Source organism: Antennarius striatus, chromosome 3, assembly GCF_040054535.1.
Source record: "Antennarius striatus isolate MH-2024 chromosome 3, ASM4005453v1, whole genome shotgun sequence".
NCBI lineage: Eukaryota > Metazoa > Chordata > Actinopteri > Lophiiformes > Antennariidae > Antennarius > Antennarius striatus.
In genome coordinates, this window is record NC_090778.1 from 19,457,009 (window position 1) to 19,470,822 (window position 13,814).

General features: G+C 40.5%; 1 protein-coding gene across 3 annotated transcripts in view; it reads left to right on the top strand.

The window, feature by feature from the left end:
• Positions 1–13,814, top strand: part of grid2 (glutamate receptor, ionotropic, delta 2) — a 578,212-nt gene that overhangs the window by 328,071 nt on the left and 236,327 nt on the right. For all 3 annotated transcript variants that reach the window (XM_068310762.1, XM_068310763.1, XM_068310764.1), the window contains exon 4: positions 10,912–11,117. In XM_068310762.1, coding sequence (XP_068166863.1) covers positions 10,912–11,117 — 206 coding nt within the window. The remainder of the gene's footprint in view (positions 1–10,911; positions 11,118–13,814) is intronic.

A 13,814-nucleotide genomic window follows, 5' to 3' on the forward strand; every position in this document is an offset into this window, starting at 1 on the left:
AATGAATGGATGTCACCAGTGGGAAAGACTTGAACGTTAGACAGGATGTTAAAATACCCAACAAAATGCTGAAACAGATGTTGGATCATTTATGATAAAGTGAAATTCTTTCGAATCAAACATAAGTTATCTACAAGGTTCATGAGTAAAAATGTTCAGAGAGAAAGAAAGAAAAAGGATATAGCTAAATGTGAGCATGTGAGACAAAACAGATAAAGCAAAACAAAGAGATGGTAGGAACAGAGATTTAAATAGATCAAAGATTTGTTGTAGCAGAGTAAAAGGCGGAAAGGTAAGTAAATAAAAAAAATGCTGAAAATGGTTGGAACATTTTCCAAAAGGATGTGACCACAGAGTTTTGTTCATATACAGTATGTGGAGGATTTTGGAGATGGAAGTTGAAACATATGTGCTGGTGATGCATCTGGGAAGTACCCCGCCCTCTTAGTCAGCTGGGATAGGCTTAAAAAAGACAGTTATTAAAGATGGATGGATGTTTATTGTTCACCTTATGTACCATGTTTCGTGTATGCATACAATGATGCTTGCAATGTCATGTGCAAGGTCATTTATTAATAACACGGTAAAGGGAATTTTGTTTCCGCGCTTCAGTGTTCTGGTTACTGTGGCAACATGCTCTTACATGTTGACTCGTATTTCCTGGGGTAGTAAATAGCACAAGGAAACATATATTAAAACAGGATTAGATTAAATGAGAACATTTGTAAAAAAGGAATTTCCTTTACATAATGGTATTTTTAAATGTTTGTTCAGAACTCAGGGCGGCACGGTGGCGCAGTGGTTAGCGCTGCCGCCTCACAACACGGCGGACCCGGGTTCGAGTCCCGCTCTGTGCAGAGTTCTCCACGTGTCTGCGTGGGTTCTCTCCGGGTTCTCCGGCTACCTCCCACCTCCAAAAGTATGCGCTTCAGGTTGATTGGCCGGTCCCAAATTGACCGTAGGAATGTGAATGATTGTTTGTTTCTATGTGGCTCCGCGGTACACTGGTGTCGTGCCTGGAGTGTCCCCTGCCTCACGCCCTGAGACTGCCGGGATAGGCACCGGCTCCCCCGCGACCTGTGTTAGAGGATTAATGGGGTTGGAAGAGGAATGAATGAATGTTCAGAACTCTCTGGAGACTCCACGAATGTGAAGACTGTGGCTGTGAGAAAGAAAAAAAGATTGAAGCAAAAAATCAGAGAGGGTAAGAAATAAAACAGAAGAGTGTTGTACAGGAATATACAAGTAAATCTAAGGGACTATAGAATATATACAGTACGTAAATTCCAAATCACACCAAATATATCAAATATGGTACTTTCAAAATGATATGTCAATCTTCAGTACTTGGTTGGGAATCCCTTTCCCTTAATCACTGCCTTGATGCGCCCTGATGTTGAAGCAAACTAGATTTTGTTGATGCTTGCTGTCAACTCTTCTTTGTTTTGGTGCCTGGTGCCCCTCATTTTTCTCTTGATAATACCCCAACAATTCTCAAAGGGGTTTAAGTCTGGCATGTTGGCTGGCCAGTCAAGCACTGTGATGACACAGTCACACCAAGTCAAACCAGGTTTTGGTGTTTCTGGCGGTTTGGGCAGAGACCAGGTCCTGCTAGAAGATTAAATTTACATTTCCATACAGATCCTCAGCAGAGAGAATCATGAAGTCCTCTTAAACATTCTGGTAGACTGTTGCAATGGCCTTGGATTTTATCCGCACAGGACATTGCATCCCAAACCGGAAAGGGTCTGTATGATACGGACAGCACGGTGACGCAGTGGATAGTGCTGTTGCCTCGCAGAAGGTTCCAGGTCTGTTTCCTGTCGTTGTGACATGTTCTCCCCCTGTCTGAGTGACTTCTCTCTAGGTTCTGAAGCTTCCTCACACCTTCAAAATAATGCAGCTTAGACAGAATAGAATAGAAAGCCTTTATTGTCACTATACATAGTACAATAAGATTTGGGCAACTCCTCACAGTGCAATGATTTAACAGTAAAAAGAGTTAGAATAGATACAAAATACAAGTATATACAAATGTTACGCTAAATAACGATTATTTACAGGTGTATACATCGAATTACAAGAAGTGCCATGCCCAGCACGGCATATTGCATGTCCCCAATGTGGAATTGCACATTGGGAAATGTGTGTGTGTGTGTGTGTGTGTGTGTGTGTGTGTGTGTGTGTGTGTGTGTGTGTGTGTGTGTGTGTGTGTGTGTGTGTGTGTGAGTGTGTGTGTGTCGTTCGGCGGGGGGGTTGTATCAGTGTGTGTTTGAGTTAAGCAGTGTAATGGCTTTCGGGAAGAAGCTGTTGTGGAACCTGTTAGTTCTTGATTTGATGGACCTGTATCAACTGCCTGAGGGCAGCAGGTCAAACAGGCCTGAACCAGGGTGGGATTTGTCCTTTACTATGTTGTTTGCTTTGCTGAGACAGCGTGAGGAGTAGATCTCCGACAGGGAGGGCAGAGAGCAGCCAATGATCTTCATAGGCCGCCTTCATGACTCTCTGGAGCCTCTTCGTGTCCACCATGGTGCAGCTGCAGTACCATACTTTGATGCAGTAGGTCAGCAGGCTTTGGACGGATGAGCGGTAGAAGGCCAGCAGCAGGGAGGGTTCAGGTTGTATTTTTTTAGAACCCTCAGGAGATGGAGCCGCTGCTGTGCCGTCTTGATGATGGCAGTGGTGTTATCCGACCAGGAGATATCAGAGGAGATGAGGACGCCAAGGAACCGGAAGTTTTGGATCCTCTCCACACACTCACCATTGAAGTACAGTGGGGCTGGGTCAGTGCTGAGCCTCCTGAAGTCAATGATGAGCTCTTTGGTTTTGTTGGTGTTCAGAGCCAGGTTATGCTCTGAACAGACTACCAACTTCCGTACCTCCTCTCTGTAGGCTGTCTCGTCACCCCCAGAGATGAGACCGACCACTGTAGTGTTGTCAGCAAACTTGACTATCAAGTTGCTGTCCTGGGTCGGGCGGCAGTCGTGGGTGTAGAGACAGTACAATAGGGGGCTCAGCAGGCAGCCCTGTGGGGAGCCGGTGCTCAGTGTCCATGTGGTGAAGAGGTGGGGGCCAAGTCTCACAGTCAGGGGTCGGTTTGTCAGGAAGTCCTTTATCCAGGCACATGTGAGAGGGGGAAGACCAAGGGTGAAGAGTTGGTTGTTGAGGATGTCTGGGATTATAGTGTTGAATGCAGAACTATAATCCATGAACATCATGCGGACATAGCTCTGCTGCTGCTCCAGGTGTGACAGCGCTGAATGGAGTATGGCGATGGTGTCCTCAGTGGATCTGTTTGCCCAGTAAGCAAACAGGTGTGTGTCGAAGCCAGAGGGGAGAAAGTCTTTGATGTGCTGGAGGACTAATCTCTCGAAACACTTGGTGATTACCGGGTTACAGGGCGATAGTGGTGGTGGCTGGCGTCTTTTTGGGTATTGGGATAAGTTGCGGATTTCAGGCAGGGTGGGATGACGGCTTGGGCCAGGGAGAGGTTGAAGATCCTGGTGAAGATGGGTGTGAGCTGGGAGGCACACGCTTTTAGCACCCTGCCTTGAACTCCATCTACAGTAGGCCAGCAGCCTTTTTGGAGTTCACTGCCAGGAGCACCCGTCTGACCTCATACTCACTGACGGTGAGCGTGCGAGAACTGGGTGGGTGAGGGGGTAGGACAGGGGCTGATAAGTAGTGTTGTGGCTGAGGAGTACTGTTTTGATCTTCAAAGAAGCAGTTCAGGTCCTCTGCCAGCGACGCACTCAGGTCTTCTGCTGATGTAGAAGAGCATCCTCTGAAGTTCTTGATATCCTGGTTGCCCATCCACAACTCCCGAATGTTGTTGCTGGACAGGTAGCACTCTATTTTTGCCTTATGGTCTGATTTGGCCTCCTTTATGCCCCTCTTCAGCTGTGCTTGAGCAGACCTGTAGAGAGATCTGTCGCCAGATCTGAAGGCAGCATCACGTGCTCTGAGGAGCACTCGTATCTGGCAGGTGAATTAATTCCACTGTTTGTAGGTGTGACTGTTTGTTTATATTCCATGTGTCCATGCAATGAACTGGCATCTCATCAAGGGTTTACCTTGCCTCTCACCTTTAACCAGCTGAAATAGGCCCAAACAAACCTGTGACCTGCAAGGCGAATAACTAACTGTAGGCAAAACATTTGTCTCATCAGAAAATGAGACAATCGGTGATCCTGACTACAATAGGTAGTCAGGAACAATAATGATGGGCTTGTGCCTGACATATTTGATTTTCCTATATAAGGTTTCACTTCCTAAATTAAAGTTCAGATCCCTAAAGCTGGATACTCCAACATTTTCAGCCTCAACTTCAACAAATAATTTCATTGTCTGCACCTAAATGTATGAGAAAAAAAGCCCACGCTGCATCTGAGGCTCAGTGTATATTTTCAGAAGTACTGCCTCTGAGCCATACAACAGAAAAATGCCTGGGGCAGGGATAAAGATAGCCAAAAGACAAGGCTGAAGGGAGAGATGAAGCAAAGTGGTGAGGATGTTAGTCTAACTGCAGAACAGAATATAGTGAAGATAGCTATGCAGTCCTCTGAATGGAAATACACTTTCTTTTGAAATTATAATTATAATTTCCAGATTTTATATTGAGGTTTATTTTGGGGTAAATAAGCTACAAATGAATTCTAATTATTTGTACTATAATTCAGTGTTCTCATTGTGAACAATTAGTGCTTTTTGAGAACTCTGTTAACACATTTGTTGTTTGTGCAATTTTACCATTAAATGTGCTGTAATTGAACTCCAGATCATATTTGTAACTGAAATGTTTTGTTCCCTGCAAATGCAGCTGTTTACCACTTTTGACAATACCTGATAGAAGTGAGAAATATGGTGGCAGAAATTAATGTAATGTACTGCCATCTATCAAAGTTGAACTCCAACCTTCCTACTTACTTTGGCTTCAAACCTCTTTGTCTTGAATAATTACACTCTGGCATTAAATAGCTAGAAAAGATGCAAGGTCACCCTTACCCTCACTGCCTCCCACCTCCTTCAGCTCACCTTGCCACTTGTAGAAAACATACTTGTATCAGCTCAGATTTCATGGCAACAAAAATGGGCAATGGGCAATTGTGTCCATCCCTCCTGGAAGGTAATCATTCATAGAACTTAGCTTTAGTACTGATGTCAAACTAACCAACCAAATGAGGACAGTAGTATATTACAGTACATGCTTTGGCTTTCTTCAGCTTTAGTCATAATATGCTGTTTTTACTCTTTAATTTGTTTGATAATTCTATTATGTGCATGTTATGTATTTATGGGTGGCATATTGAATGAAATATATATGTAATCCATATTTGTAAATTTCATTTTAAATATTTTCATGTTCATTCATTCTGACTGAGATCTTACTTCTGAAGACTTTCATTGTCTCAAATTATTTTAAGGTAATTAATGCTGAAAAATGGCGACTGCAGCTATTTTTCCAATGAATGTCATTTGCGGGTTTACATATCAATGCAAATGTCTGGACACCTTCCAGCTTACGTGACACTGATTTTTCTGAGAGAATCGAGGTCCAGTTTTGTATTCCAGAGAGTCTTATCTTCTATTCTACCTATACCCAAATAGACCATCTCCATTTAAAAAAGCATGACCTTAGCGAAGTACATTTGACGTCTGATATGTCAAGGGAAAGGGGCGTCAGTGGCTCAGCGTTAGAGTGGGTCATCCAATGTTCCCAAGATCAGAGGTTCGATTCCCGCTCCCAACCGGTCATTTTGGAGTGTGAGCAAGGTGCCATCCCCTTTACAAGTTGCTCACTGAGAGGCACACCATGAAGGAGCTGCCTGCCACTCTACCTCCCCCTCACCTACATGCCCATAAGCCCTTGTGTGTGTGTGTGTGTGTGTGTGTGTGTGTGTGTGTGTGTGTGTGTGTGTGTGTGTGTGTGTTACAGGCCTGTACACACTAATATATACAGTAAATGTATGTAACTACTAACCTGTGTGTAGAGTAAACTTCTAATTTCATTTTGGGGACATATATTTTTTAAAAAAATTTAAAATTAAGTAAAAAAAATAACCTTATACGGAATATTAAACTGCTCTCATTGTGAGAGGTAAGACACTAACAGCCCAGGAACTGTCCTTCATAATGTGTGGCACTAGGCTATGTATTGATTAATATTCTTGTCTCATTCTTCTCGATTAAGCTTAATTGAACAGTAGACAGGAGAGGAATAAGAATAAAAATGCAAGGACTTTTTTTCTTAAAAATAAAAATTGAACATCTACATGTCAGTGGGAAAAATCTACACTACTCTCTGAATGCCCCATTTACTTGCAAATCAATATTTTCAATCTATAGGGATCCAGCATCCACCCACTTGTTGAAGTTTTCAGCCTCCAGTTATAATGTGATGTTGCTGACTAGAAAGGGATTCTGAATGAAAGGAAGGCAATTCTCTCCAAGTCTTAAGTTGCCAAATTGATTATAGAAGTTTCCAATAGTTTCACTGTGCAAATATATTGAAAACTGACAGCTTACCAACAAGTTTGGTCTGTGTGCCTCACTTGTAAGTAGTAGCATGTATTAGCAGCCTACTGTAGCAGATAAGATTAAGTAAAGATTAAGACACAAATTTTAACCTATTCTTTTAAAAATGTTCAAAGCGTTGTTCTCCCAAACACATAGGTCCTATTGTCAGCTTGCTCATGGTACTTACTATATCAAATACCAGTAAAACATTAATCATGTATAAAAGTGATGTAACCAACCGTTTAAAAACCATGGCAGAATTCTATACCTTCACAAACACTCTACCAGCCTGTCTGTTACAGACATTGTACACCCCCCCACGGAAACACACACATGCACAAGCACACACATGCACATGCACACGCACACACATGCGCGCGCGTACACACACACACACACACACACACACACACACACACACACACACACACACAGACACACACAGACAACTGCACAGACTATTGGCATTTGAACATTCAGCTCCATTGTGAAACTGACATTCATTGCAGTTGACATAGAGCCTGACCAGCAGACTGGAAAAACATTTTGGACTTTATACACTTTCATAATGAGATATAGCCTGAGACAAGCGAGCAAGCTTCGGAAGCTGATGGAGGGATGTTTCAGTTGAAAACCCAAGAGAAGAGCAGGGAATGAGTGTAGCACAGGGAGCAGCATCATGCTTTCTCAATGGAGTGCCTTAGAGTTGTTAGATACATGTAGGTGACTCTAGTGTTGGTGGATACACTACAATAACTCAAGGTTTCGTTTACAGTCAGGTACTTAAAGGATAGAAGGGACAAGGGGAAAGGAAGCTGGAGGGACAGGGATCTTTAGCGAAATGCTGATTGAGGGCTTCAACCTTGTTTTTCATGATGTTATGGCCTGATTATTATCAGCAATTGTAAAATAAAAGTTCATGGAATACAGCTACATTACTTTTATTGACTTAATGGGCACTTTTTTTTACAGTTTAAGAATAGAGCAAGATGATAGTAATTTCAGTAAATGTTCAATAAAGGGTCTTGAATAAGGTGAGTACATAATTTTCAGCTATGGGTAGCATAAGAATAAAAATTATTGTATTTTTATGATGGCTTCTAAGTTGCACTTGTTTGACACAACAAAACGATAATCCACAGTGGCATATTACAAACTGGGACAAAAGCTTAAATGACACTTTAAAAGTTTTCAAAAATGTTGTCACTTGGGTCACAGGAAGTAGCATGGCAGCAGTAATCCTATCTCTATTAGACAGGGATGAAGAGGCCCGGTACTATGGAGATGCACACTATGTCTTTTCTTGGGAGACTTCAGAGTAGTGATTGCATAAGATGACAGCACACTTGATGAAAATGCTATTGAGGTGATAGGTGATCACAGTGTTAATGGACCGGTACTGTCTCCCAGTGGAATGTTTCTCAAACAGATGGTTGCCTGGATGGGCAAAATTGGGGGCAGTTTTAGTCGTCTTTCTATCTGCTATGCTGTCCTGAAGCTCCTTGATGAAAAAAGCTGACAGCAAATGATTCACTCATCAGCAGGGAGTGCATGCTTACGCTTTGTCCTTTAAACAGCAAGAGGCAGGAACTTGAGCAAACTTTGATTGAGTGATTAAAGATGCATTTAACTATTGGTGTATAAAATAGCACCAAGCTATGTTTAATAGTAAGTCAGTTACATTCTTCTGCTTGTTGTCATAACAAACTCAATATTTTCATTATATCATTACTAGTGGGAACCCATGGAAATTCCACGATAAAACAATAATATCAGGCTTCATACCAAACATACGAACACAAATGTATTGGTATTATAAACCAAGCACACCAATCACATAGTTCTCCCAGCAGCAGGCAGCGGATCCCGGTCTGACCCAGAACCGGTGTCAGCGTCTTTGGCGAGGAATGTGAATGAATTAATGAATTAATGAATAAATAAATAAAATTTATGATTCATAAAGAAAGAAACAGACGAACAAATATCCAACTGTCAAGCATGTTCATCAATGCGTCTTTGACGTGGAGCTGTTATAAATAGCCGGTTGTAATTCAGTCCATCCTGTGTGTACATGTACACATGCGTCACACACACTAATGTCATAGTGTTTTTTGTCGCAGGGAGACGCGGATAGAAAAAGTTTCGGTTACAGCATCCACACAACAACACATACCCGGCTTTTTCAAGAAACTTCACTTTGGCCAGTGTTTTCATCCTGGATATCTAAATTGTCTTGTGGACGAAAGGTGTAACCGCAGCAAAATGCCTCGGTGCCTGATGCCTTACGCCAACTTGTTCACGTGATTCCTTTCGGCAGATGCACCGTGATTAGTTGGGCGCTTGTTTGGTTGGTTGCTTTATTGACGGGTAGTGGGTGGAATTAAAACGTGACACTGTGAGGTTTTCAAGTGAGCTTATTCAAATATATAGATGGGGAGATTTATCATCTTGTCATGTACAAGTTATCTAAGACTGCATTATCTAAGACTACATATCAAATAACAGGTTACCTAAGTCTACATTACTGTTCAATGACTTGTAGACGGTGAGTGACTTGTGTTTTTTTTTTTTCAGGACACTGGTTACATGGAGGAGTGAGGCAAATGTATCGCCAATATTATAGTAACTATTGTAACCGTAAGAGAACCTCAAGAAAATTAGGACTCAATATATACCTCATATAACATCATCTCAAGTATGTTTCAGACTGTATTCACTTGGAGCAGCAATTACAAATTATCTATTATTACCTATGCCACTAATTAATAATGCTTAGAATCTAAGTTTCCCAAATTACCAAAATCTAAGCCCTAGATTGTAATGATTTGTGGAGTCATCCTTGCTTTAAGCCAGATGAATGACTAATTGTGTTATAGTATACTAGCTGGAACCCGTGGAAATTCCATTATAAAACAATACTATCAGACTTCATACCAAACATATGAAAACAAATATATTGGTATCATAAACCAAGCGCACCTAATGTAGTCAAAAATGAATGTGTTGACGTAACGACTTTGTGTTGGCAAATAATGGATTGCGAAGCTGTAGATGAATGTTAGCAGGCTAACTGGAGAAAGAAAGCTAACTAATCGTGAGATAGTAGCTACATCTTTGTTGTGCCCAATGAGCAACTTGTGGGTGATGGTACTTTGCTCATTGGCACCTCAGTAGTTTTCAGGAGGCAAACTGCCACCTGTTACTGTTTAATTTTTCAAAAAAACAAACAAAAAAAAGCAATATCACATCCTTTTAAGGTGCTGTTAAACCTCCAAAATTCAACATTGTTGTAATCTCACCAATGCCCCAGCCCTCTGGCCCTGAACAAGTGCAATCAATCCAGTTAATTGCTCAGCCATGACACGAGCAATGACGACAATGTCATTGGTTTTCCATATCGAATGCATCATTAGGTGGTTGTTTTAGATACATACATACACACAGACACAGACGTACACACACACACACACACACACACACACACACACACACACACACACACACACACACACACACACACACACACACACACACACACACACACACACACACACACACACACATATCAACATCATTAGCACAGGTCTCAGACAAAGTGTCTTAATTAGGATTTCCTTGACCGGTGATGTAACTCATTAATAACAGAGAAGTCCAGGGTGACATTGAAGTTATAAGAAACAATGTAACAATCAGTTATCAAGCAAAATCATAGAGGCAAGAACATGTAAACTCAATAGAACACCCACCCACTCACACACATGTATATGATTCCATCACTACTTGTATAATGGATGTAAAAAGCTTTTTTTACTTTGAGGTAGTCACTTTCTTTTTCTCTTTTACTCCAGCCCCTACTTATACATATACAAAGTGCTACAAGATGATAAGCTAATAAGCTATGTTGTTATTGCAAATAAATTTTTGTTTCACTTTACAACTTTCGTCTTTAAAAAAATATCAGTTTGCACTGTGTTTACAAAAGTGTGGAGTTTAACAGCATTGTTGGTGTATGTCTATGGCTAATCATTTTAAGATGGTTTTGGTTATAGTATCAACTCATAGCATCAATTTTAGTGATCCATCACCATGTGCTTCTGTTTTCATGTCAGAGGGATAGTTTGTGCATTTAGGTTTCTAGAAGAAAAGAAAGGTTTCAAACTTGCCAGATGTAAAAAATTAAAAATACCCCCCAAAAAAACCACAAAAGAAAAAAAAAAAGAAATAGCAAAGAATCACTGAGTAAATGAGGAATATGAGGAAAATCCTGAACCTACAACAAAAAAACATGACAGTCAACTACAATATATATTCTCTGTTCTATTTATGCTGAATATATTTGCCTATCCCTCTGCCTGTCCTCTATGTCACAGTCTCATCCCTCCCCTCTTTCATTAGATATTCGTGGAATTGAGGATTTCCTGGACCGAACCTCTCAGCAGGGAATGGACGTATCCCTTCAAAAGGTGGAATCTAATATCAACATGATGATCACGAGTCTGTTCAGAACAATGCGAGTGGAGGAGCTGCACCGTTACAGAGATACACTACGCAGAGCTGTCCTGTTCATGAGCCCAGCAACAGCCAAGGCTTTTATCACTGAGGTAAAAGGTTTTGGTATAATTTTTCCTTTCAACACTCTAAATGGAAAACACCAGCAGTAGTAGATGAAGCTGTTCTCACAATGTGTGAGTGGCACACTAACCTGTTTGTTCTCTGTATTTGTTGAATGTTCACCATTTGATGCAAATCTAAATGCCTTGATAGAGAAGTAGAAAACAGTTGCACAAGTTAGCACAGCTTATCTTTTACTTGACATTTGTATAATTTAAGTTATCAACCAAAGACATTTCTTCTCATATGGCTATACATGCATTAATGAAGCTACTAGGCTCACGGATGTTTCTCTAACTCAAATAAGCTCTCCATGTCACTACCAATTATCCAGAACAGCTACAATTACAACTGCTATTCCTTGCAGCTCCCGTGAGGCACAGTATTATTAATGATGCCCTGAACATGACATTCTCATCAAAATGTAGATTGAAGATGTTTGATTTCTGTCCTTTTTATAATAATTTTAGGCATTTAAGTGTTTACTTACGGCACATAGCCAAATACCAGACACATAGCCCAAGTACCGTTTAAACAGACCATAACAAATTTAGTATTCTCTTTCATACATGTCACGACTACACCTTTCCCACACTCACATTCGCTGATACACACCCACCTCTTCACCTCTATTGTACTCTTTATCTCTAAAGAAGAAGACAATTATGGGAGTTCCTTTTTCTCTTATACATAAATATGATATGGAGGTCATGGTTGAACGCAATATGGTCTTAGTTATGAATTCATAATTTGAAGCGGTAGGATGATTCTTAATCCTCTGTGTCAAGTCCTGATCTCAGTTTAATTAAAAGTGACCTCAGAAAGAGCGATGACAATCTAATTCAGTTTGAGGCGAGACTTGGAAGGGTGAAAGCAGGGTATTATTGTGACTCTTAGGATTATAACGGGTAGTAAGCGTTATCAGAATTTTCAACAATATAGAGCAGAGAGGCTCACAAAATAAACTCCTAAGTGAGCTTTTCCTTTTAATCAGGTAATTTTGAATGACAGGTTAAGAAATAATTCTAATTATGTGTCAAACAAGAGCAACGATATTCCTGTTCTTTTGACTTGTTTTCTTCTTTTCAGTCCAATCAGATGTACAGTAATACCTCTACTTATGAATGTCTCTACTTACGAAATGTTCTACTTACGAAATTTCTCAGCAGGAAAACATTACCTCTACTTATGAAAGAAATTTCGACTTACGTAATGTAAAAACACAGTATCGGCTGATACTCGAATAAAAACACAGTATCGGCTGATACTTGAATCTACTGCAGGTTTCTGAATGCAAGATTCTCATAGCTGCTCTGCCATTGGTTATTACCTATTACGTATCTTCCTGGCATCCCATTGGCTAAGAGGGATGCCACTCGACCTCTGTGTGGAGCTAGAACGGTGCTTATGGAGCGTCTCGGCATTCGGCACTCGACCCGTGAGGAAGTCTGATAGTTTTGCGTAATTACAGTCAAACTTCGGTTTTCGAAAGCTTCTGTTCTCGACCAAATCGGTTTTCGACCAGAAAATCTGAAAATTTTACGTGTCTGAACTCGACCAAAATTCAGCTCTCGACAAAACTGAAAGAAGCCAAGCGTACCTGAACGCAACTCACTTGGGAGCCGAGTGAATTTGAATGCCCAGGATGCTTCCTCCGTAGCCATTCATGTTCAAAGTTCGATAGGATATCTTTTATTAAAATAAAACACCATGTCTATTTCTACTCCTTTTTATTTATGGTAAACAGTATACAGTGCAGTTTATGGTGTAAAATAGTTTAAAAAAAAACTTCGAAAAAGTTGTTTTTTAGACTTGGAATGGATTAAAATTATTTACATTAATTATAATGGGAAAAATAGTTTAGGATTTCGAACAACTGGCTTTTCAAACAGTCTTCTGCAATGGATTATGTTCGAAAACCGAGGGTTGACTGTATAATAACTTTTTGAGTACGTATTCGCTATGGACCCCAAGAAAGTGACGGAGAAAAGAGGAAAAGAAAAGACAAAGAAAAGAGTTTTTTTGTCCATACACACAAAGCAAGAGATCATAGAAAAGCATGAAAAAGGGATGTGTTTGATTGATCTCGCCAAACAATATGGCCAAAAATCTACAATCGACACATTATTAAAACAAAAGGAAGTTTAAGGAGTTTAAGGCATTGTGTGGGTGGTTGGATAAGTTCAAAAGGAGGACTGGAATTCACTCTGTTGTTCATCATCGTGAGATAGGAGCGCATGAACCAAAGAGGGCAAAAAAACAATAAGGACAGCAGTTAAAAGGTAAATGACCGTCATTATTATTCTTTACTCTATTCTTTGTTTTTTACGTTATGCACAACTCTCATGTATTGTGTAATCATCTAATCGTAACATGTATTTGTTACATGTTTTGATACATTTTTATGCTTTATAAAACATTTATGTCTGAATTTTGGTGGGCTTGGAATGGATTAGGGCATTTGCATGGAAAACGCGTCTCTACTTACATAATTTTCTAGTTACGTAATTTATTCCAGAACTAATTCATTTCGTAAGTAGAGGTACCACTGTATTTTAAAGCAACTCTGTACATTGATCATCTATCCATCCATCAATCCATCCATCATCCACCGCTTATCCGCTTATCGGGTCGAGGGGGCAGCAGATTCAACTGGGAGCCCCAAACTTCCCTTTCCCTGGCCACAT